The sequence below is a fragment of the Diorhabda sublineata genome, chromosome 9 (assembly GCF_026230105.1).
Source record: "Diorhabda sublineata isolate icDioSubl1.1 chromosome 9, icDioSubl1.1, whole genome shotgun sequence".
In the NCBI taxonomy this organism is placed as follows: domain Eukaryota; kingdom Metazoa; phylum Arthropoda; class Insecta; order Coleoptera; family Chrysomelidae; genus Diorhabda; species Diorhabda sublineata.
The window spans coordinates 5223611-5249800 of record NC_079482.1 but is presented as its reverse complement, the minus strand read 5'-3'; the positions used below and the strand labels follow the sequence as shown (position 1 = coordinate 5249800).

General features: G+C 32.3%; 2 protein-coding genes across 5 annotated transcripts in view; one reads left to right on the top strand and one right to left on the bottom strand.

Moving 5' to 3' along the window:
• LOC130448924 (histone-lysine N-methyltransferase ash1) overlaps positions 1-17623 on the bottom strand; it is a 134941-nt gene extending 117318 nt beyond the window's left edge. Inside the window, exons 1-3 of one of the 3 annotated variants that reach the window (XM_056786528.1) lie at positions 16918-17623; positions 16130-16346; positions 12924-13442 (exon numbers count right to left, since the gene is read on the bottom strand). In XM_056786528.1, coding sequence (XP_056642506.1) covers positions 12924-13442; positions 16130-16346; positions 16918-16940 — 759 coding nt within the window. In that variant the 5' untranslated portion in view covers positions 16941-17623. The remainder of the gene's footprint in view (positions 1-12923; positions 13443-16129; positions 16347-16917) is intronic. The other 2 variants (XM_056786530.1, XM_056786531.1) reach the window with 2 other exon arrangements.
• A 707-nt stretch (positions 17624-18330) lies between these two features.
• The window catches only part of LOC130448923 (alpha-L-iduronidase), a 56515-nt gene continuing 48655 nt past the window's right edge, over positions 18331-26190 (top strand). The window contains exons 1-2 of one of the 2 annotated variants that reach the window (XM_056786526.1): positions 18331-18483; positions 18829-18972. In XM_056786526.1, coding sequence (XP_056642504.1) covers positions 18344-18483; positions 18829-18972 — 284 coding nt within the window. In that variant the 5' untranslated portion in view covers positions 18331-18343. The remainder of the gene's footprint in view (positions 18484-18828; positions 18973-26190) is intronic. The other variant, XM_056786527.1, reaches the window with a different exon arrangement.

The following is a 26190-nucleotide window of genomic DNA, read 5'->3' as shown; positions in this document are numbered from 1 at the left end:
CTCTCAGTGTTTTCCCTGTGAATGAGCGTAATGTCTTCATCTCGGTTGTTCTAAGAATCCGTTTAGTAGTTGCAGTCTCCGCCCTCGTTTCTATGGCGTATGTCATTACTGGTCTGACACAAGTTTTATATATCCGTGTTTCGCTTTCGATACTTAAAAATTTATTCCTCCATATCACGGTTCGAAGGAATCCTGATATCCTAGATGCTGCTGTTGTTTGCGTTTTGACTTCTTGTTTCAAGTTCCTATTGCTCGTGATGTTAACCCCTAAATATTTAAAAGACATAATCTGTTCTACACTTTTATTATAAATTGTCAGTTTGCATCTTCTTGGTTCTCTCGCTATTGTCAAGGATTGTGTTTTTTGTTTCGATATGATCATATTGAATTTTCCTACAACTGTTTCAAATCTGTGTAGCAGTTTTTGCAAGTTATCCTCATCTTCGGATATCACAACCGCGTCATCAGCGTAGCAAACTATCTTAAACTCATGTTTTCCCATTCTGTATCCTCTGCCTGCCGTTTTTACTTTCTTTTATGATTTCGTCCATTATAATGTTGAAGAGTATTAGGCTGAGACTATCTCCTTGTCTGATCCCTGTTGATTCTGGCATTTTACTGGAGAGTTCGTTGTTTGCTCTTACATATGTGCTATTTCCGTTGTTCATGTCCCGAATGATGTCTATTGTCCTTTGGTTTACGCCTCGTTTTTTTAGTAGCTCAATGACGTCATGTAATCTCACTCTGTCAAATGCTTTTGTTAAGTCTATGAAGCACATAAACGCGGTTTTATTGTACTCTATGGCCTTTTCGGCAATCTGTCTTAAGATGAATATAGCGTCTATGGTTGATCTATTTTTTCTAAATCCCTGTTGTTCTTCGCTCATGCCGCTACTTGAGATTTCTTCTGCAATAATTTTTGTTAGTAATTTTGAAGTCGTGCTTAGGAGGCTGATCCCTCTATAATTATTTGGATCTTTCTTTTCCCCCTTTTTAAAGACGGGGATCGTTATGCTTACTTTCCATTCCTCTGGTACTTTTCTCTGGTCGTATATCTTGTTGAACCTGACATGCATTAGGTCTATTAATTCATTGCCACCATATTTAAGAAGTTCTGATATTAATTGTTGTTGGATGTCTTCTCCTTCCTCAGATATATTTTCTTTTTCTTTTTTATAAATATGGTGCGTAAAACTTTTTGTGAAATTCTTTTTTGTCACTGGTGCTTGCAGAAAATTTCAAGAATAATTCAAATCTTGCAGTATCAACATTATTTTTGTCTATATTATACATTTCGTTGGTAAATCTTTACATAAAATCTGTTTTCTCTTCGTCATTCATGTCTTTCGGATACGTAAAATGTTCAATTTCTGTATTAAAATGTTGACTGGTTTGATTTTTCCTTTGCGAACAAAAACTGCTGTACGAGGTCTGGCTATTAAATAACGAGACTGCGCAACTAGAAGGCGCCGTAGACGGGTGGGGTTAAAAACGAGTAGTGCTTTGGGTATCTAGATATCTTGTCTATGCACGTCTCAAAACACGTTTCCGTCACTAATATAGTATTTATGCAGTAGCAGTTTGAAACGAACATTTTTTTTGTCGTGACGAAAAAAAGTATCAATCTCAAATTTCTCGTTAAATTGACAAAAACATCGACTGAATGCTATAAATTGTTGCAAAAGACCTATGGGGGACAATTCTGCAACTCGTGCGCGAGTTTTTGAGCGGTGTAAGCGCTTTAGTAAGTGCCGCGAGAGCACTGAAGATCACCAGGGCCCAGGTCGCCCTGTGACTGTTTCAACTCCGGAAACAGTGACCAAAATCAATCAAATTTTGCGTGTAGATCGTCGAATGAGCATCCGGATGATGATAAAGAAACGGTTACAAAAATTTTACACGAGGAATTACACACGACAAAAGTCGTATGCTTCCACAGGTCTGCTCAGATTTCCTTGAAAAGATCTGCTTCAAAAGGGACCCGATTTGAGTGGATGGAAGCGGTAAAGCAAAAAACGGCAGTGCTTTTGAAGACCTTCACCAAAGAAGACTTCCAGCACTGTTTCGATCAATGGAAAAAACGTATGGAAAGGTGTGGGGCGATGGGAGGGGAATATTCGAATGTAGAATAATTTTTATAATATAACCCTTTTTTGTAACCAGTCTCGTTATTTAATAGCCAGACCTCGTATAATCAGATCTTGTGAAGGCAGGGAAGCCCGGAAGAGTCCGACCTAATCCTCGTGTAGATGTGTACAACTTATATAAGTCAGTATCTATAGATTTAATGGGAGTTTTTTGGGGAGATGAACATTTTTTCAAGTGGAAGAAAATTTTCGTATCAGCCTCTTTGTGATAACATGTATAATAACGCGATAAAAACAATATGAGTTGATAATATTCAAAAATATAAAGACGCAATACTTTTTTCTAAAATAGAAAACGAAATGACCGAATATTCGGCACTTGAAGATGAAGCAGACTGAAGGGACAGAATTAGAGAAAAGTGATAAATATACAGACCAAAAAAATTATCGTATCACTGGTATTTTAGGATATTTTTAATAATTAATTTTATTTTTTTGGGACAATCTGTATACGTATCAACTTATAGATATTTCTGGTTTCTTATCATGGGCAAAAAAATATCACAACAAAGCAAATATGTTCGAGTAAATCATTTCTGTCTTGGAGATTTGAGGTCGAGAACATTCTAAGCAAATTGTGTTAATTTATTTTGTTAATAATGGATGTGCCTCAACGTTTAACAAGACATGTGACGAATGAAGAAGCCGCTAGAAATATCGCGCTCATACAAGAGGTAATTGGAGTTCAATAAAGTACCATATCCAGAGTTGTTATTCGCTACCAAAAATCAGAGCAGCTAACCAGAAGACCTGGACAATGCCACGGAAGGGTAACTTCGGTAGTAGATGATCGTTATTTGAAGTTAACGGCGTTAAGAATTAGGCATACCACCGCTCGAAGGCAGCAAACAGATCTGTTGACTGCTCGTAATGTCCGAATAGGCCTACAAACATTTCGAAATAGGCTCAGAGAAGCGGGTATCGAGCCAGAGTGCCAGCTAGAGGTCCACGTCTTACCAGAGAACTTCGAGTAGCAAGATTGGAATTTGCTCGAGAACACGCAAATTGGAATACTCAAGATTGGTCCAATATTTTATTTACGGATGGATGAACGGCACGATCAGGTTAATTTTTGTCAAACTGAAAGCTTTGGTGGTGGCTCTATCATGGTTTGGGGAGGAATTTTTTTCGAGGGTTTCACGGAGTTAGTACCAGTGAATGATGGAAAACTAAATGCTGACAGGTACATAACCAATATCCTAGAACCCCATGTAGTGCCCTATATGCCTCATATCGGTGACAACAAGCTGCTAGAGTGGTTCGGCAGTACTTAGAATAGGTCGAGGTACCTACCCCGAATTGGCCTGCACGTAGCCCGGACCTTAACCTAATACAGCATGTCTGGGACCATCTAGGATGGTGAATTCAGCAACATCCGGCACCAATAAGAACACTAGATGATCTTCAAAATGTTGTTTCTAACTTCTAGGAAAACATGCCGCAAAGATACGTCCAGAACCTGTTTAGAAGCCTTCCAAGACGAATGGAAGCTGTAATCAGAGCGAGGGGCGGCAACACACGCTATTAGAAATTCATTGGCTGGTTTTAGTTTATGCACCGTTAATTTTTTTGTAAAGATGTTTTCAACAATTTTTTTGATATTTTCTATGTTTTGGTAAATCAAAATTTTTGTCCTCTGTACATTAAACTGATATAAAATGAATTAAGGCAAAAGGCGTATCTATTGGTGTTTTAATCCGTAATAATAATAAAATTCGAGAAACAGGCAACACATTTAAAATATTTAAAAACTAATGAGTGATGCGATAATTTATGTGGGGTGTATATATACATAAAAACCATGGAGACTATATAGTTTATTTTCCACGATAGAAACTATTGCAATTATTACAGCTCTTGCGATTCATCTTTAAAACTTTACCTGTACTAAACCATATTATGTATGTAAGAAAACATTAATTCGACAAAAAGCATTTATATTATAGTTTATGCACTTCAAGGTGGTATGCGGGATTTTTCCGGCAATTTTTGATCTTGCATACAAAGATATTTTTAAAAATTACATAATAATAAATAAAATAGAACAAAAAAAAGTTTCTGCTGGCATTATGAAGAAATATTAGCAATCACCACACAATTCAAATATGTATGCCAGATCCTTCCGACAAAAAAAGTGGTTTGCGTGATTTTTTTCTAAAATTTACTGTCTGTCGAATACATTGAAAAAAATTAATATCCGCGATGACGGTGAAACATTTTTTCAATAATTTTTTTATATTGTTTCGGCCATAAGATACCGAGCTTAATTTATTCACATACTTATGTTCTATTGTAACCTAAAAGGTCACATTTTGGGCTCCGACTAAGCTCATCCTATTAATGTGTGTTGTCAGGGTTCGTTGCAAGATTTCGTTGTGTCTAAGATGTACAAAAATTTTTGTATGCTTTCAAATTCCCAAATGGGGCGCAACTCAATTTTTAAACCTAAACTGTGAAAGATAAAAGAAATAGATTTAAAAAAATTAGCCGCATAACTTTTTTGTTTTCAGAAAATAATGGAGTAAATTTTACGAAACGAAAAGAAACTAATATGAGTTGATCTGACCTTTAACAACACATAAGGGCTCTCTACTTGTCAGGAAAATACAAATAGGACCATATCCGTGGAATGTGTTTAAGAAATATAGAGGTTCATTCAGATAGTTGTACCGGACTAGGTATTTCCACGAGTCGAGGTTTGACGTTAATTGCAAATTAAAATCGTCTAAGTTTTAAACCCCAATAAAGGTCCTACATCCAAAACTAGGTCCCTTCTTTTCTAATGAAGGGAACCTATAACAACTTAACTTCTTATTAGAAGTCAATTAATAATTTTATATTCCAAAATTTTTTAAATCGGCGGAAGGCTCCTTTAGACCGGCAAAATCCCGCTTTTCAAAAATCTCTGCAGAAATTAATCTTCACGCTAGCACGGTCGCTGGCCAAAAGAACAAGGTAACCACCTCTCCAAGCGTCAAATTTCCAGTCGGAAATATCACGACTTCCGCAAATATAAAATCGGAGCCAAATTTAAAAACTTATAACCAATATAATGAAAAATTCATGACGACAATTTAGCCAGGTGCAACAATAGCTCAATTTCAAAAACACCAACTTACAAATCACTCAAAAAAACAACCTTTCAACGGACTGAACAACCAAAAATCAATATCCGCAAATTTTACAAAAATACGGCACGAATAACTTAATTCGTGAACAGTTAACTAGATGTTGCTCGAACCTTCCAAGGAGAAACAACTTTGCTCTTGCGAGCAACATAATTCTGCAACCAGTTATACCACGTCTAACCAAGACTTAACCTCAAAAGAAAATAAACCAAACATTCAATTTGTTTATATAAAAATAGTAAATAGTTCAACAAAAGAACAAATTAAACAGTGCTAAATAAATTAAATTCCAGTATGTCACCAACAACTACATACAAAACTACTAAAGAGGTATGAAATATAATATGTAAATATTTCTACTCGAAAATAATGTGACAAAATATCTTATAAAGAAAATTATTTACAAAAAGAAATTGGTAAGTTTATATAGTATAATGTTTATAACAATAAAAGTAACGCAAGCTGTGACCAGTCAAAACGTTACACTATTTATTTAAATAAAAAATTTTTGATTCCGCTTTGACGGGACTTTCAGTGTTACCGGCTCCTCGCCTAGAAGCTTCGAGATAAACAATTAAAGACAAATATTTATATAGGTTGGAGTCTCTATAACTCGAATGTCAAGGTAAACGCAAAAAAATTCGAGATAACGTGTTTTCGACTTAACGAGAACTTCGAGATACTTAAGATTTAACTGCTGAAATAGTGACTTACAAAGTATAAGATTCTAAGTACGAGGTCTGGTTATTAAAAAACGAGTATCTAGATATCTTGTATATGCACGTCCCAAAACACGTTTCCGTCACTATTATGTTATTTGTGCAGTAGCGGTTTGAAATGAACGCATTTTAAATACAGGGTGGGGCAGAAAGTTTTGCGAATTTAAAAAAATAATTATAAAAAAACTAAATATAACCCACGTACAACTTTTTTATTTTATTTGAAATATACATTTGGGAAATTCATTTTTTAAAAAGAACATCATCCAGGTTTGCAGTGCACCATCGCACTGCAAACATTCCTCGAATCTAGATCTCAAATTTCGTAAAAACTTGCTGGCACATTGCGCGGGAAATAGCTGCTATTTCTTCTCGGATGTTAAGTCTTCAACTGATTAAGCGTGGCTGGGTTATTTGAGTAAACTTTACTTTTCAGGTATCCACACATAACAAAATCCGGTGGTGTTAGGTCCGGACTTTTAGGCGGCCATGGAATGTCACCTCGGCGGGATATCAGTTTCCCAGCAAACATCTGGTTTACGACTTGTTGAAAAAATATCGTACGATTATAGGCTTCAAAAAATCCCTTAACATGGCTATGTATCGTTCAGAATTTACAGTGACAGATTGCCTCTGTTGATTTTGAAAGAAATAGGATCCGATAATTCCGTGCGCTGATTTGGCCGCCCAAACAGTAACTTCCGGCGATGTTTTGCACATGGGTTCTCTGCAACCCAGTGACGGCAATTCTGTCTATTGACATTTTTCGACAAAATGCGACGCAAATATGTTCTAGATATCACAAGTTCGGCTGATCGCTTGCGAGTCGATAGACCAGGATTACGTTGAATCTTGTTGAATTGTATTTTCTGTTCTTGTTGATCTTGGGCGTCCCCTAGGCTTCTGATTTAGAGTCGAATCAGTAGCTACGAACTTTCTGACCCACGATCGAATCACATTTTCCCTCGGACACTGATTTATGTAATCCAACTCACGTCGAAAAAAACGTCGAACAATAGCGCACGAATCACCATTTTTGTAATAATGTTTAATCGCGACTAAATTTCCGAAAACCGAGCTACTCATCCCCATCACCCGCGCAGCTCCCTCTCATGACGTTCAAACCCAAGAGGGTACGCCTTTCTGGCCCACCCTGTATATAATAGTCAAGTAAATAAACCAAAAAATTGTATACGTACGTCAGTACGTATTTTTTCCGAAATAGGGGATGATTTATAGGGGTTGAAAATTATAAGTACACAATATTCGAGTCAAAACAGATAAAAAGATGCCCGTTTAAAATAAATAGATCATCCAAAAGATTAAATACGTCTATGAATATTTTTTTCAATTTTTTTTCGAAATATGGTTGATTGATAATGGTTGAACACTTCGGATGCAAAATATTTGAGTTGAACACAAACAAAAAGAGTCAATTTAGTTAGCTACCACAAAGCGTTTTTAAATTTATATTAACCGGGGATGCTTTATAAGGGATGAAATACATCCAGCAGGGTTCAAAAATTATATATTAAAGCATTAAACGACATTTATTTAAACCTTAAAGGTATTTTTCTACTCATTAAAAGCTTATACTTATAGTTTTATTGATTTTTTGCAATAATGGGTAGTTTTCACCCCTAAAAGTCATAGGGTAGATTTTAAAGATAGGGGTAAGTCAAGTTTAATTCCAAATTTTCACGCAAATCGATACAAGTTCAGGAATATCGGAGGTAATACCTCATTTTTACCTTGGTAGCCAGGACTATTAGGGCAGCCTCGAAAAACCACAATCACTGAAGATAAACGTATAGTATAGATCAGTAAACGTGATCCAGAAATAGCAGCTCAGAACAATGAATGTAGTGATCTGCCTTTGAGTACTTCTACAGTGAAAAGAACATCGAAGAAACCTGGCAGTGAAGAAACTTCTTTTAAGACGTCAAAATAAAGTTAAGATGTTGCAGTGGACTAAAGAACAAAAAAATTGAATGCATGAAGAATGGGAGAGGGCTTTATGGAGTGATGAGACAGAGTTTGAGGTATAAATATAGATATTCGTTGTATCAAAACTACTTATTGAATAATAAAATACTCGAACGAACGTCAGAAAATTAAGATATTCATCTGTTTACAGTTCTTAAATACTGAAAAATCCAATTATATGAAGAGTTATAATTAATTAGAAGTATGGTCGTGATAATCACATCGATACAAAATAAAGTACGTAATTTGATATATCTCAAGTGTCCAAGGGACACCCGGAACCAATCGTCTATGATGTGGGTCCCCATTAAGATCGCGTACCATAAATCTTAATGAATTTAATTGAATTTAAATAGCTAAATTTGTGATTCTTCACAGTCACAAAAATTTGGTAATCCGAGAAGATAGGTTAATGGAGGGTAAAAATTAGGAACGTTAAACACAAGATATTGTGCAATAGAAATTATTATGTCAAAACAAGATCCATATAAAATCTCGACTATAAAAAACGGCGAAGGTTTGGGGATGTTTTGGTGGAAGGGCGATTGGAAAACTCGTACAAAGTAAAGGGATTTTGAAGAAATAAGGGTTTCAAAAAATTTTAGAGGTAAATTCAGTATGTTCTGGTCAGTGTCTGATCGGCAGAAAATTCTCCCAGCATGACGACGATCGCAAGAATTCCTCGAAGCTGTGCGAAGAGTATTAGGACGAATTGGGAAAGAAGAATGTGCTGAGAGTAATGATTTGGTTGTCACAGTCCCCCCACCTCAACTCGATTGAGTTGCAATGGGACAAATTGGAAAAGGAAGTCAAAGAACACTTCAGATCTTTGAAAATCGATTGAAGGAAATAGACGACAGTTATTTGTCAAAATTGTTACAGAGATTGCCAAACTTGTGCACCGAAATAAAAGCAAGAGGGAGTAAAATCGACGAACTGTACTTTTTTCATTACTATTGTTACGAAGAAGCTCGTGAAATGGGTCCCTGTCCAGCTACAATGGAATTTTAAAATTTAGCGAACTCGCGCCTTTGATGTCTCATTTTGGAACTTATTTTTCTAGGAAAGTCTATTTTTTATTACTTTGGTTAGTTTTAAATAAATAGTCGTAGTGATAAGAACGAATTAGTGAAAGTAATCGCAGAAATTGTTAATAAGTAAATTATTATAAGTTAAGTGTATTATATGTGTGTGTAAGTGTAAGAGACAGTGTTTATTAATTTACCCCACGAATAAAAAGAGTGTAAATAAATACGAAAAACGCCACTCTATATTTTTATCTATATGTTCTTTAGTAAATAAATTTCAAAATCGATCCTATTGGTGGGTAAAAACTTTTGACTGATACTGTATATCGTTTAAATAGTTCTGAAAGACCAATTATACCAAAATTCACGACCAAATTTTTATCTTATAGTGTGTATTAAAGTGATTTAAAAAAATTCTTTTTTAATTTTTTTATTTCGAACCTACGAGGGCGATTTGGAAAAAACTTAATTCCCGAGAGGGTGGACAAAACAATCCACGCTCATTATATCTATAGTTTTTGATGTAATATTTAAAAATTTCACGCAAATCTAATGCATAGATAAAAATAATGTTCACACCCTTATTATTCGGTATCACCACCCCTGTATCTTTCTGACGTCGTCATTATGTCGTGCACATATATATACATACATAACAAGCACACGCACGTTCTTATTATGCCAGTATATACCACGTTGTTTGTGTAGCTACCCTTTTTAGAGGTGGTATCATTTTACAAGAGAAAATATGAATCATACTTGATGTTGGATATAAACAAGGGGGCGATACTTTGATTAATGATATTACATATATGAGGAGAAATTTTTTTCCGATGTTTGAATTATAAATTAATAATTAAAAGACGCGACGGCGAGTATACACACCCATAAAAATTAAGGTATGTACGAGGTGCGACCGAAAAATACAGTGAATCATTCTATAAAAAACAGTTACATGCTTAAATGGAATTTGATTCCATTAAAGAGGTTATTGAATGAAAAAAAAAAGAATTTTATATACAATTATAATTTATCTTATGTACGAGGATGGTCCCAGAAGTACCTGGTCAAACCTAGAGATGGCGTAGTTGTTTGAAAAATATTATAAAGTACGACCTGCAAAATCCAACATTACAGTGGTCGAACAAATGAGGTGAATACTCCAAAAATGTTGAAGAAAGTGCTCGAGCTAGACGATATAGTACGCATTTCAAAAAGTGCCTTACATCGTATATTAACTGAAATTTCGGACATGAGAAAGACGCGCGCAGCCAAACCATGAATTGAAAAAGGAGAAGCGGTACCTAAGATGACAAAAACCGTTCCATCTGCAGTCGGCGGTTTTTGGGATGTGTATGGGATAATTTTAAGCGAAGAAATCGAGCAAAAACGGCCGCATTTGGCTAAGAAGAAAGTGTTGTTTCATCGAGACAAAGCACCGGTTCACACACCCTTTATTGCAGCCAAAATTAACAAATTAAAGTTTGAATTACACCCCTCGGATTATTTCCTGTTCCCAGACTTGAAAAAACGGTTCGGTGGTCAAAGATTTTTTTAACAATGAAGAGATGATGTAGCCAGTTATTGACGATTCTTATTGTAAAAAGGGTATCGAACTTATTGAAAGTTATTTTTTAACAAAATTTTCGTATTCACTTTGTCGGGCCATGTACTTCTAGGACCATCCTCGTAGATTCATATTTGGAAATAGATATAGAAGCGTATTATGACGGGTAGACAGCCGCACGTCATTTTCCGGCACCAGTCATAACTTAATATAGTGGAAATTATAGTTTGACAGGTACAACATTTATTTGCGCCGGTTATAATTGAATATATTTGGAACTATAAAAGATAACGAATGGCTCCATCTATTATTAGGTAACCATGAACTAGGTACTAAAAATTCCCGAAGAAAAAGTTTACTGTAACTGGACATACATTTCTAGACAGAAATTGACTATTACAAGACACTTTAGAAAGTTTCTACAATGTTCTAGAATTATTTTAAGAACATATATAAGGCAGTAGCTCACAGTAGAGAAGTTAGTTGAAGGGTGATGACAAGATCCAAGCAACTGAAGTGATATCCAAAGTTAAATGTTATAAAGTGTTTATAGTTTTTTAAGGGTGTAAAAAAATTTATTTATGAAATTATGACGACGCTAATTTTTATTGGAAGATACAGTAAATTTCACATTGATATCCCCATATTTCGAATACTGTCTACATTATTGTAGGTGTAGAATCCCTTCCATATACAAAAAACCCTTAAACAAACATTTAATATTCCCTAATTAAACGACTATATCAAAACATCGAGTCACGTTACGTTCCCACCTTAATTTTAAGTAAAATCATCTATTCTACCCTTATACATCGTTTCGGGTAATAAGATAACCAAAAATTAGCACCCCTCTTACTCAATTATCTACCCCGTATCTATATTCTAACTAATAATCAAATTAGGAACACCCCCGTCGAAGTTTTAATGCGTTAATACAAATACTAACAATTTACAATATTATATATACGAGGTTTGTTCCAAAATTAACTTGTATTTTCAATTTGAAAATGATGATTATAAAAAGAAAAGATGCAGCAAAAGATAATAACGATGTAACAACAACAATAATAAGAGATTATGAAAGGAAAGTGAGTCTCGACCAATATAGAAGCATGAAAGAGTAAGGAGAAGAAACTGTCAACAGGAAACGGATTAGATTAATAGATTTCTGTAAAAGAAATTATCTAATGTTAGGAAATATGCTGTGGTATGAAAATATAGAGCCAAAATGTATGTATTGTCAGTGCATATCCAAAATTAGAATATACTGAACAATAATACGACCCACAGTTACATAATGATAGACTTTGGAGAAGAAGAACTAATCAAGAACAGTATAAATACTCATCAATAACCAGCTCCAAGAGAAAGATGATTTGGGCATACTAAAAGGATACTTGCAAATAGATTTGCAAAAAGGATCCTCAAAGAAGGGAAAGGAAATACAAGAAGAAGACAGAGGCCAAAGAAAAAACGACTGGATGCAGTGTTGGAAGATATTAGAAAAGTAGAACCAAATTGGAGTTCAAAAGTAGAGAATTGCAAGGGGAGCAATTGGTAAAAAGGAATACATAGAGATTAAAACGAGAAAGGGCAGAAAATATGAAAAATTTTGTGAATTCGATTACCCGGGAGCAGCACTGTCAAATAAAAATGAAGAACAGACTGAAATCAATAAAATATCCAAATGAAGTATAGAGCCTTGGGATCCACAAGTAAGTTGATAAAACCAAAGTAGAGAAGCAATGGTTCATACGGAATTTAAAAATGGGTTTTAACAAAGGCTAAAGAATCAAAACTGGTTATATGAGAAAGATAAGCATAGAGGAAAATTTTTTTGAAGGAATAAAAAATAATGAAGGAGAAGAACTATTCAAAAACTATATCAATACTCATCTAAAACAATCTCAAAGAGAAAGATGGTCTAGGGACACTAAAAGGATGCTTGGAAATAGATTTGCATAAAGGGTCATCGAAGAAGGGAAAGGAAATACAAGAAGAAGACAGATGCCAAAGAAAAAATGGTTGGATGCAGTGTTGTTAGATATTAGAAAAGTAGAACCAAATTGGAGTCAGAATAACAAGTAGAAGAATTGTGAAATTAGTTAAAGATGAATGAAGAAAGAAAAATAAGTCAAGGGCATTGAATTCCTTTAGTTTTGAAGTACAAAAAATTATTCTACTTCTTAAAACATGTTTTATCTAATGGAAATTTTGTAGATTTAAATAAACATTATTCACATAAATGGAAAAAATTATGTTCACTACTGTTACCTACAGTGTAAAACATTTGTCCAAGTATATTCCATTCCTAATAAATAAATAAATAAATAAAAAAAAACACTTACCTTTCTTGTTCGTCTGGGCCGTAGCTTAGCTTTCGTACTACTGGTTTTAACCCCGCTGGATACTGAAACCTCCTTTTTAACCACCTTTGCTGACTCCTCTTTCTTTTTCTCTCCAACTTTTGATCTCGTTCTAAGCGGCAACCTTCTCAATTCCTTAACATTCTTAACACTGTCTTTAATAGGTGATGCAGCTTTTGTCTCAATCTTAGTTTCGATCTTTTTATGTTTATCACTTTTTTCAGATTCACTATCTGAATCGCTTGTTGGGCCACTATCCGAACTTGAAGAAGTAGATTTAGTCGGTTTCGATTGTTCAGTTTGCTTCGTCATATTTTTATCACTTGTATCACTTTGTTTGCGAATAGTCAAACAAAGCCCAGTTTGGGAACTAGTAACTGAAAATTCTGGACTTGGACTACTTTGTCCGCTATGAGATGATGATTCTTGACTTGAAGTGGAACTGTCTTCAGAATCTGAAGAGTCTGACTGACTACCTGATTGAGAAGCATCAGTGGAATTCTGAAATTAAATAATACAGTACTGTGAAATTTTGCACAAAACCTTAATTACAATCTACCACCTTCAATAAAACTTTGGAACAAATCTTAATGAATTTAACTGTTATTGGATTCGATGTGACGGAGCCTAGGTGAGGTACAGACCTAGTATCCGGTATTTTAGAGACAAAGTAAAATTTTTGAGTATTCCCGCTACAAATGATTCTGGAGAAATACAAAACGCGAACCTTATTCAATATTCCCATTGCATTTCTTCATTTTCATTCTTGACGGAATTATACAGGGTGAAGCTTGGAGCAAAATTTATTCTTAAAAATAAAACCATCAAAATTCATAGTATCTACAGTTGTAAAATGGGAACGTTGAAATATAAAAAAAATCGGAAGAAAAACATAAAAACTATCATAGACAAAATATACCTGTTTTTTTCGTAATGATCAAGTTAGGTTATAAAGCTTTGAATTTTTGAAACAAAATTTCAAATGGACATGAAAATGGAAAAAAAAATTTTGCCTCTTATTCCGACTAAATTCTATACAGAGGTTTTTTGTTATGAAGATTCAAAAAAAGTTGTCAGTTTTCAAAAAAAAATTAAAACAAGTGGAAAATTCGGGAACAGTAATAAAAATGTGATTTTCCGAAAAAACAATAGTTTCGATTCAAAAACTGATATGATTTTAGGAATTTCCGATGGAAAATAAATGATATGTGATCATTTTTTTATACACTTTCACAATATATGCAGATTTTCAATTTTTTCATAGGAAACCGAAAAACTTTTGAAAAATTTTCGATATACTTGTGTATAAAATTGAAAAAGTTCAATATATTGAGAGATATCAATGTCTTTATGGCATCAATCAATAAAAAAACGTGTACCTTACTCAATATTTCCATTAAATTCCTTCAATTTTAAATTTGTGAAAATTATACAGGGTGAGTTGAGAAAATTTTTTTCCTAAAAATAACATCATAAAAATTCATAGTAACCACAGTTTTGGAATGTGAACCTTGTAATATAAAAAAAACGAAAGAAGAACATAGATATCATCAAAGAAAAAATATACTTGCTTTTTCCTAATGATACAAGGCGAGTTATAAATAGAGTTAAGGGTTTTTGAAAAAGCAAATTTTCCAGATAACTTTCCAAACTAATAAATCAATAAGATATTGTTTTCCCCTACCAACAAAATAAAACAATACGCAAAATTGCATTGCATATATAAAGTCTCAATACCTAATTAAAAATCACCATAATAGGCAAAATATTTCATTTACTAAATGTTCCATTTATTATTGCATTACCCGTTACCCCTTTGTTATAAAGATAGAAAAAAATCGTTTTATTCTGATTCTGAGCAAATTTTGTATAAGGATATGAGGATTCAAAAAAAGATATCAGATTTCAAGAAAGAAATTTATAACAAATAGAAAATTCAGAAAACTTGAATATTCTCAAAAACTATACCTCCCATCCAGATATTGATATGGATATAATAATCTTCAGTGAACGTTTACCCCATACTGAGCAAAGGGAGGTACACAGTAAAATTAAAAGAAAAGAACATCTCAAATTTATATATCTTCAACCTCAATATTTTATCTGAAGAAGAACCGTGATGTGCAAAGATAGACTTAATGCCTTTGCATTACTGTTTACTGGAGTTCAACCAGTCCAAAAAATTTATTATGACGCTATAGTGGACATTTTTACACAGATCAAAACCAGGAAAAAGAAATTTTCAAATTGATTAATGTTAAAAAAATAAATTGCTTAGACCTTTTGATATGTTTATGCTTCTAAATGTTCTTGATTTTAGGTCTTTTCTGCTTCAAAATTAGTTTTTTTTAAAATAATTTTTAAAAGATAGAAAAAAATTGACGTTTCGACTAATTTTAAGTCTTTACTAAAATACGATATTGACACTGTCAATTTGCATATTTATATTAATCAATAGATTTATTATTTACCTATCTCAGTCTTAAAACTTATTTATCTTTCATGTTTATTAGTTATACTTAAAAATTATACTTCATTAAAATAAAGTTATTTTGAGATAAAAATATTAGATCAAAATTAACGAAAACCATTTTATCAAAAAAGATGAAGGATCTAAAGGTACCTAGAGCAGCAGCAAGTTTAAATCCCTCGCTGGATTCACACTCCACTTTAGCAGAAAGTAGTGAGAATGTACAAGTGAAGATTTGTCTTTTGCTCATATTTGCTTTGGCTAAACAATTTTAAAGTTATAGATGAGATATTATATAACTCTAAAATTGTTTACATAAAATGAAAAAACGGTTATTGTTGCTTTAAAGTACAAAAGTCTCCAAAGGAAGTAGTTTAAAATTGCGATACAAAATTGTCTACAGTTTCAGCAAGAAATGAGTCACAATATAAACGAGGATCAGAATTATTTGGAAATTACTTCTGAGTTCAAGTGGCCTCCATTGAATTCAAATGAACTAAAACACTAGGAGGGAAAAACTAACCTTATGGTAGAATTACAGTTTATTACTAAAAAGTTTGTTTAATATTGTTTTTCATTTTTATTTTTATGATTATATCATTGAATTATATTGAAAGATTATTTTAATCAATGCACAAAAATATTTATTATTCTTCAATTTCACAATTAAATTCAGATAATTTTTTATTTTGATTTATTATATGTGTTGTTCACTTACACTAGAATCAGCTTCAGAATCACTATCCGAATCACTGTGATCATTATTCTGTACAGCAGTTGTTGTTGGTTTTGAAGGTTCTACACAAAGAGCAGCGATATCTACTGTACTTGGTAAATCTGTTTCTTCAGACTCTTCAGCTGGTTGGTGGACAACTGATGACCACCCAGGAAATAATTCTGTGCTGGTTCCATCATTCGTAGCCATTTTGAATCTTCTGAAGTATAAAAATGTATTGTTATTGGTACCATAAAAATAATTTGCAAAGGTGCAAAGTTAAATTGATTGAAACACTTTGAAATTGGATGGAAGCATTATTTGAAGGATTAGTGCGCTATTCTTGAATATTATTTCCAAAAATACAACATTCAAATTGATTATTACTTAAAATCATAGTGAATTAGAGCAATATCAGCAAGATTTCATTGTTTTTCACATATAGAGTGTAAGCGAAGATGAAAAGCTATTCAGGTTAATGTTGCTTGATAAAAGAAACAGACAATTCAGTATCATTGTCATAGGGACATCAGTTTAATGTGCAATCAAATAATTTACATAGAGACCTATTAAGTACTGATAAAGTTTATTACAAATAGCAGTGAATAAGGATGGGATTTTATGAAATTCAGGTGTCTAGATGACAAAAAATATTTGTAATATGATATAATTTGAATATGAACGTCCTTATAAAAATGAGAATTGTTAAAATAGGTGAAAGGTTAACACAACTAAAGTTTTACCATCCACCACAGTTTTAGAGGTCATGCACATACAACATATTGATATACCTAATAGGTGTATGGCCACTCATCCTGGATGGTCAGTAATAAAAACCAGCTAGTTAGAGCTCCCATTCGATGAAAAGGCACAAGTTTTAATACTAGTAACTCTTCCAGAAAATTGGATTCTTTCACTTTATATAATTATATATTTTTCTCTATGCTAGGAAATATACTTTAAATCTTCTATAATCTTGTATAGGTTTAAAACTAATAATTGCTCATTGTTTAAGTTATTATGCAATATTGTATTTTAACACTATTTCAGTTACGAAATTTGAATCGTCAATAGTTGGCGCCAAAATAAAACAAAATACAACAAATGCTAGGCCATATCACTGTCCTCATTTTTAATAGATCCTCATTAAGCAAACTAATTTAAACTTAACTTACTTTCAGGTGAACAGACGCATTATTTATTAATTTTAAATCGAACATACGGCTATTTTTTTGTTAAAAAAGTCAGTTTCCATGTTTTCATTTCTAGTAATAAACAAGATGGCTACCAGCTGACTTTTAAAACACATTTTTAGCAATAATTAGAATATCAGGCAATTCAATAACAAACTTGACATCATCACACATTCTTGCACTTTTAAATATATATAAAAACCAAAAACAACACTGTTTTTTGAAATTTTTTTAACTTTTAATCTACTTGTCAAAGTTGCGCAACAGCGTCAAGATTTCTTAAAGAAATTCATGACAGTAATGCAGTTTGACCAACCTTACAAACATTATATATAACGGTACTTTCTCTAAATAGTGAAAGAAACATGTATAACTAGATAAACAACATTCAATAAACAAAATATATTATTGTTTTGAAGTCTCTCGTTATTTTTCGTTAGGAAACCAAAATAGATTTGCATATACTCATGTTCAGATCAAATAAATAAATACTGAAGTTCCCAATTTATATATTGAGGGCAGCATGTTATCGTCTTTTTGAAATTTACAGTTAACTATATGCTAAGTCACATGTTTAATATTTACGTAACTAGATGTCGCACAAGCAAAAGAGTGAAGAAACCTACAACATGTATCATAGTAGACTATAAGATTACAGTTAATATTGATCATTTTCAATCTCCTGCAGAAGATGGCAGGTGAAACTACATATTTTCCAAAATTTATAGTTCATTCCACAAATGAGGAATTATTATAAGAAAAAAATTATACTTTTCATTTGTGTTTAATGTTAAATAAATTTTAATAAAGTACCATTCAAATTCAAATAAAATTTAAGGCTACCTGTTAAGGTTAATATACCACTAGATGCCGCAGTAGCTTCGTAAATGAAGTATTCTGCATTAACGATAAGTCGATATTAATTAAATCGATGATAGTTTCGAAATATTCCAAAAGATGACGGGCATTGTAAAAAAATAAATATTTATATCAATTTAAAATAATTAATCATTTATTTTGAAAAATGACATTCAGGAACGTGTTGTTGACCTTAAATTTTTACATTTATATTATTTTCACGTTATCATCCGATATAGTATTAAATATAAGTGAAAATAATCATTTTTTTCCATTTAAACATTTCTGGAAAAGTACAGGATTCTGGTGAGTTGATCTATAAATAAGACGAAAATTCAAACACATTCTTCAAGTGTACTTTGATCGAAAATCTAGCTTTATCGCGTCTTTAACTCGGAATTCTGGTTTGTTAATAAATAATATAAAATATATATTTGTATTGGTTATTACTAACAGTTAGAAGTAGACTTATGGGGACGTTTAATCCCGTTAAATAAGATTACATTTTATTGATAAAACTTAGTTTTTTAGTAATTCATATTCATAATGAATGCTTATAAAATTGATTATAAATGTAGAAGTTACTTATAAGCGTCAACTTTCATTTTGATTTAAACAATTTCACCAAAAGGATTATTTATACGTTTTCAGCCCTCCCGATCCAAAAGAAAATGTGCCAGATTATCTACTCAGCAAAGAACAACGTACCCATTTGGCTCTTATTGGAGCGTTGCCTAATCAGGGTATACAATACGTTAGAATACATTGGCTACTGAATTTACTTGCTTTAGAAAGGTAACGCAGTACTTAAATTGAATAAAAACATATTTATATTAAGTTATAAAATAACCCTTTCCTTTAAAACAAAATGCGTTTTTTTACTGCTCAAACATACAATTTTTCTTATTTTTCTACATGAAAAATTGTATACAAATTGGCATGTAAACATTTCTCTTTTGAAAAATATCTGACATCGTTTTCTATATTGAATTTATTTCGAATTGATTTCAAATTAAACATTTATAGTTAGTTTTTATTTATTCATTACTATAATTAGTTATTGGCAAAAATAAAGTGTGGAAATTATTTTTATAAATTTTTAATTACAAGCGCAACTTACCGTACACTTGTGTAAATTTGGTTGCAGGCGTATCTACATAAAAATAATTTTTTTGTGATTTGTCTTGATTCTAGGTCTCTTTTCTATTAAAATGAGTTCAAAATTTAATTTTAAAACATATAAAAAGGAGTGAAAAGTAAAAAGTGAAATAAATCGTGAAAGTAATATGAAATTCTACTTTGAAAAAAATTCACATTTTGATCTATGACAAGGACTCTTTCGCAAAGCAATAGGGCAGTCGGTCTACCTAACCAAATCTATCAGACTGTCTTCTGATGTTACAAATTACACTACATTATCTTACTTTAAAGTAAAATATAAATAAACAACATAATAATAAATAATGTGCTTACTTTCATGTAAACCTCACTTTATAAGATGAATAAAAAGTGAGTAGCTTCTTATAGTCCGGTCAAATTAGACCAAAAAATAATAATATTTGATAATTATTTGAAGAGTAATTCTTAGGAGAGCACAAAACTTTTACTATAAATTAGCCAACTGCAAAAAGAAAAAAATTGTATTCAAACAAGTTTGTGTCATATTTCAAAGTACCTATTGACAATGTAACTAGTAGTTAATTCTGTGTAACATGTGGCGATACTGTTCATTATAATAATTTTATTAGTAATCAATTAATACTGAACACACTGTTAAACCACCACTACACCAACACTCGCAATTACACTGTCGGTAAGTTTACCCTCAGTGTCTGAAGACGATAACTTGGTTATCGAAACGTGCGTTGGATAGTGTAATTGTGAGTGTTGGTGTGAATTCGGTATAAATATCGTCAACGGTTCCAGAAATTCCAACTTAGTAAACAATTAAATTAAATACTAGTAATAGTTTCTACACTGAATAAATTGCAAACTCGGTAGTGTAGATATGGATTTAAATCAATCTCAAAACAAAGTCTCCAGTCCTCAAAGTCACTGGTATGACCAGTTTTGTTTTATGGTAGTTAAAAATTCAATACGTAATTGATTTTGCTACCAAACAGATGACGGAATTGACATGGTGCATATCAGCTTGCCAAATAAATATAAATCTCATTTCAAAAAATATTGATGTGGAATGTTCACATAAAATCCGTTACAAAATAATAATAATAATTAAATAAATAACATAACGAGGAAAAAATCGATATATCAGTACTAAAGAGCTGGAATCATGAATGTAGTAGTTTTTAGCTCCCCTGTAAAATCATACTTAGTCCAGTCCACCAAGGTAAAAATGAGGTACATTACCTTCGATTTCCACGAACCTGCATCGCTTTGCATAAAACTTTGGAATTAAGCTTGACTTACTCTTATCTTCAAAATTTACCCTATTAATACGGTCAAATTAGACCAAATATAAGAGTGAAGCTACATAAATTCCCGCCAAGCTGAAAATAAGTAAAATTGTTTGAAATATAATTGAAAATAAAATTTGAAAGTTTCTAGTTTATGGAAAAAATTTTATTCAAGGTCAAAGGTCAAAAAAATGAGTTTCTTATAATTTTCAGCAAAACGGTGAGTTTTAGCATAAAAATATCTCAGACAAAAACTGTAGATCATAAAATTATCTACAAAAAACATACGGATACTTTTTATACTACGAGCCACCGTTTCTGAGATATAACGATTCAAAATGTTGTAAACGTTGTAATTATCATAATATGTATGTAATACTTTTGCAAAGTGTCAAATTTGAAAGTTCCCAGTTTATGGAAAAAAAATGATTCAAGGTCAAAGTTCAAAAAAATGAGTTTTTTGTAATTTTCAGCAAAACGGTGAGTTTTAGCATAAAAATATCTCAGACAAAAACTGTAGATCATAAAATTATCTACAAAAAACGTACGGATACTTTTTATACTACGAGCCACCGTTTCTGAGATATAACGATTCAAAATGTTGTAAACGTTGTAATTATCATAATATGTATGTAATACTTTTGCAAAGTGTCAAATTTGAAAGTTCCTAGTTTATGGAAAAAAAATGATTCAAGGTCAAAGTTCAAAAAAATGAGTTTTTTGTAATTTTCAGCAAAACGGTGAGTTTTAGCATAAAAATATCTCAGACAAAAACTGTAGATCATAAAATTATCTACAAAAAACGTACGGATACTTTTTATACTACGAGCCACCGTTTCTGAGATATAACGATTCAAAATGTTGTAAACGTTGTAATTATCATAATATGTATGTAATACTTTTGCAAAGTGTCAAATTTGAAAGTTCCCAGTTTATGGAAAAAAAATGATTCAAGGTCAAAGTTCAAAAAAAGGAGTTTTTTGTAATTTTCAGCAAAACGGTGAGTTTTAGCATAAAAATATCTCAGACAAAAACTGTAGATCATAAAATTATCTACAAAAAACGTACGGATACTTTTTATACTACGAGCCACCGTTTCTGAGATATAACGATTCAAAATGTTGTAAACGTTGTAATTATCATAATATGTATGTAATACTTTTGCAAAGTGTCAAATTTGAAAGTTCCCAGTTTATGGAAAAAAAATGATTCAAGGTCAAAGTTCAAAAAAATGAGTTTTTTGTAATTTTCAGCAAAACGGTGAGTTTTAGCATAAAAATATCTCAGACAAAAACTGTAGATCATAAAATTATCTACAAAAAACGTACGGATACTTTTTATACTACGAGCCACCGTTTCTGAGATATAACGATTCAAAATGTTGTAAACGTTGTAATTATCATAATATGTATGTAATACTTTTGCAAAGTGTCAAATTTGAAAGTTCCCAGTTTATGGAAAAAAAATGATTCAAGGTCAAAGTTCAAAAAAAGGAGTTTTTTGTAATTTTCAGCAAAACGGTGAGTTTTAGCATAAAAATATCTCAGACAAAAACTGTAGATCATAAAATTATCTACAAAAAACGTACGGATACTTTTTATACTACGAGCCACCGTTTCTGAGATATAACGATTCAAAATGTTGTAAACGTTGTAATTATCATAATATGTATGTAATACTTTTGCAAAGTGTCAAATTTGAAAGTTCCCAGTTTATGGAAAAACATTTATTCAAGGTCAAAGGTAAAAAAAATGAGTTTTTTGTAATTTTCAGCAAAACGATGAGTGTTAGCATAAAAATATCTCAGACAAAAACTGTAGATAATAGAATTATCTACAAAAGATGTATCGATACTTTTTATATTACAAGCCACCGTTTCTCAGATATAACGGTTCAAAATGTTGTAAACGTTGTAATTATCATAATATGTATGAGTACACTTTGTATATACATCAGTTGTGGTAGTTGAACATCAATAGGAAATCGATTCACAAAAAGTTTATCTACTTTTGCAAATTATCAAAATCATGTACTGTTTTTACAAGCAATCACTGGCTGTGACACGACATCTGCACTTTACAGAAGGGGTTAAATAGCAGTTTGAAGTTTTTAAAAACAATAATTCAACTAGTCAAGAAGTTATGGTCAACGACATTCCCTTTCTTCTGTCTATGTATGGAGCACCTAAAAAACTACCTGTTTAGATAAGTATCGATATGCACGTTTCGTTAAAAATACTAAAAGTAAAAGTTCAATTGGCTTGTCTCCCTCCGACTTCAATTGCTGCTCATCAACATCTTTTTCGGGTATATTACTAAGTTCAATTGTGGCTTTGTTATCAGCTAGACCCTACAGACTGGGGTTGGAGTTGGTCAATAATACATTAGAACCCGTTCAAACTTTACTGCATCCCGTGCTAGAAAAACCGCTGAACACAATTTTTTGCAACTGCTAAAATGGACTGTTTTGTTCTCTGGCATGTACACCTTGTCAAGGCTGGTGGAGCTCTAATATTGAATCACCAACAATGGACGATCCATTTGATTCCAGCGAGGCGACATGGGATACATTGCAATTTACATGCACTCAGAAAGAAAATGAAAATGAAGAAAAATAAGGAAAAGAACAAGAACAAGATGAAGAATTTGAAAGTTACGACTCGGACGATTAAATTTTATCTTTTATCTCTTCAATATCTGCTAGTTTTCATTAATTTTGCAATAGTTTCAAATTAAACATGATCACAACAGACCCGTGGAAGTACATTACCTCATAGGTGGCGAGAAAACGTGTGCATATTTTGACGATTACAATTTTTACAACTTTTTGAATCATTATATCTCAGAAACAGTGGCTTGTAGGAAAAAAACTATTGGTACGTTTTTTGTAGATAATTTACTGATCTACAATTTTTGTCAAAGGGATGTTCATGATCAAACTTACCGTTTTGCTGAAAATCGCTCATTTTTTTGACCTTTGACATCAAATAAAATTTTTTCCACAAACGGAACGCTTTTAAATTTTATTTTTAATTATATTTTAAATAATTTTACTGATTTTCATCTTGGTGGGCATTTATTTAACTTCGAATGTCTAAATTGACCGGACTATTATGTTTGAAAAAAAAACAAATATAAATAAACATGATGAACAAGCCGAAAATATTGAAGCAGGACAATATATTAACTCAAAAATTTTAAGAAATAATAAATGGACTGGATTCAAGAAATCCTACAGGAATTTCACACAATTTTACCAAGAGAACTAGTCCGGGAGACAGTTGCATATTTTGAATAGTCATTCCATTCCACCCAATTCTTCTTGTCCTGACAGGACTCATCTTAGGAGTGAACGTAATGACCTTTAGCTGGTAAGGTAGCTATGGGTCCGTTTGATCCAGTTGTAGTAAAGTCCGTAAATTCAACTCATTCCGGGATGGCTCGAACTGGATAATATGGTAGATTATATTGTATATTTAACAAAAAGAAAACATTCAGCTGCATGTAATGTGACGGAAAGTCCTTCAGCCGATATACTGAAGGTCCCCATGAACTGAAATATTTTCTACCTGTGAATTACCGGCTAAATATTTTATTTTTGTTAAATACACTATAAACTATCGATCCCATTAATTTCAGTTAGATGCAGGTCAGCTCTCCGACACTGAAGGACTTTCCGTCATCCTACATTCAGCTGAAGGTTTTTTTTGTTAAATATACAATATAATCTACCATATTATCCAATTTGAGCCATCCGGGAATGAGTTGAATTTACGGAGTTTATTACACCTGGAGCAAACGGACCCTTGCCAGTCGAAGGTCATAACGTTCACTCCTAAGGTGAGTTCTGTCAAGACAAGCAGAATTGGATGAAACGGAATGACTATTCAAAATATGCAACTGGTTCCCGGACTAAACGATACAAGTTGGGCCTGGCAACCGGTAATTGGACCTACAAAACCTCGTGTTATTGTAAAGGAGCAGAAACAGAAAATTTGCCATATAATTTACGTTCACTGCAAAGTTCATACAACCAACACAACCTAAAACAATTAGCTAATTGATTATAAATATTCATAGCAGCAAAAGCAATTCTCGAGCAAAATATAACCATAGTTCTTGTCAATACCAACACTTGGATCCATCACTTCACATCACAGGCCCAGGATCCAACTAGGGCAAAGACCGTTCCATTTGCAGGTGTCGATTATTTGGGATAATTTCCATTGAATAACTTGAAAAAGGGAAAAATATCAACTGCAAGTATTATGCGAACTTATTGCAACTTGCTATGATTTGTAATGTCAAAAAAATTGGATTGGGTGAGGTTAATTAAGGTAGACCGCGACCGTCCTATTGCTTGTGGAAGAGTCCTTGGATCTGTAAGTGGAAAAAGGCTAATGAATTTTAAGCGCAAACGCAACTCATATAAGAATTATGTAACTAAGATTGCGTACGTACCATCATTGAACATTGAATGAACTGTCAGAGTTATTGATAATAAAAAATAGGAATTTTGCATATATATAATACTCCTATATGGACAGTTGGTAAGGGAAACAACGTCCCTACGTTACGGTGCCGACAATATTAATTTTCTCTCTCGTTCGAGACACTTTATCTATACTGCGCATGCTTTAGAATGCGCAGAATCGAGCTTCAACCTTGGAGGATAGAGAACGCGTTATCATTCTGTCTTCCTTAGTCGGAACAGCTTCCACTTATAGAAACTGTCCATGTAGAAGTATTACATGAAATTTTGAGTACAAATGTAACTTATCTGACAATTATATATAATTTGTTGCATATGTATTATCGTAGAATAATATTAGTCCAGGGAATAACGGTAAAAATTTGGTGTCTGCTCAGAATTCCACCAAGACGCATGGATTTGCGTGGAATTTTGGAATCAAGTTTAATTTACCCTTCACTTCAAAATCGACCCTAAGTCAATATGTGAAAATTATTGTAAGGGATAAAACTACCCCTTATTTTCAAAATTCAATAAAATGAAAGTTAAAGCAATTAGAAAGTTAAAAAAAGCATTTGTAGGATTAAAATAATGATCGCGTGATGTTTTAGGATACTATTTATTTATGTTTTTCATTATTTAATCAATGAATTTTAACTCATATTATATTTATGTATATGTAGAAAGCAGATGTTGCCAGTGCCATACCGGTTTTTTTTCACCATATGTTTTATATTTTTATATTCCAAAATTTATATGTTCCGAAATAAAAAAAATGTGTTAGTTTGTTTTAGGTATAAATCTTCTAATTTTTGAACTAGGTGGTCGATTAAAAAACCATTTAGTAAGAAAACTTATAATGTATAATACTAAAAAGGTTTGGAATACATTGAACCCTTTATTTTTTGAAGGGAAACGTTCAAAGTGCTTCAAAATGGTACCAGTGAACTTTGAAAGGTTATATCTCGTTAATTCTGCTAGAGCTAAGAGAAATTTTGATTGAAAAACTTTTGTTTTCTAGCAGTTTTAACGTATCTTTCATATTTTTTAAGTTATCTAAAAAAATTTAAATACGCTTTCTCCATTGTAACCATAATTTTTTTCAGAATCTAAGCTATTCAAACTT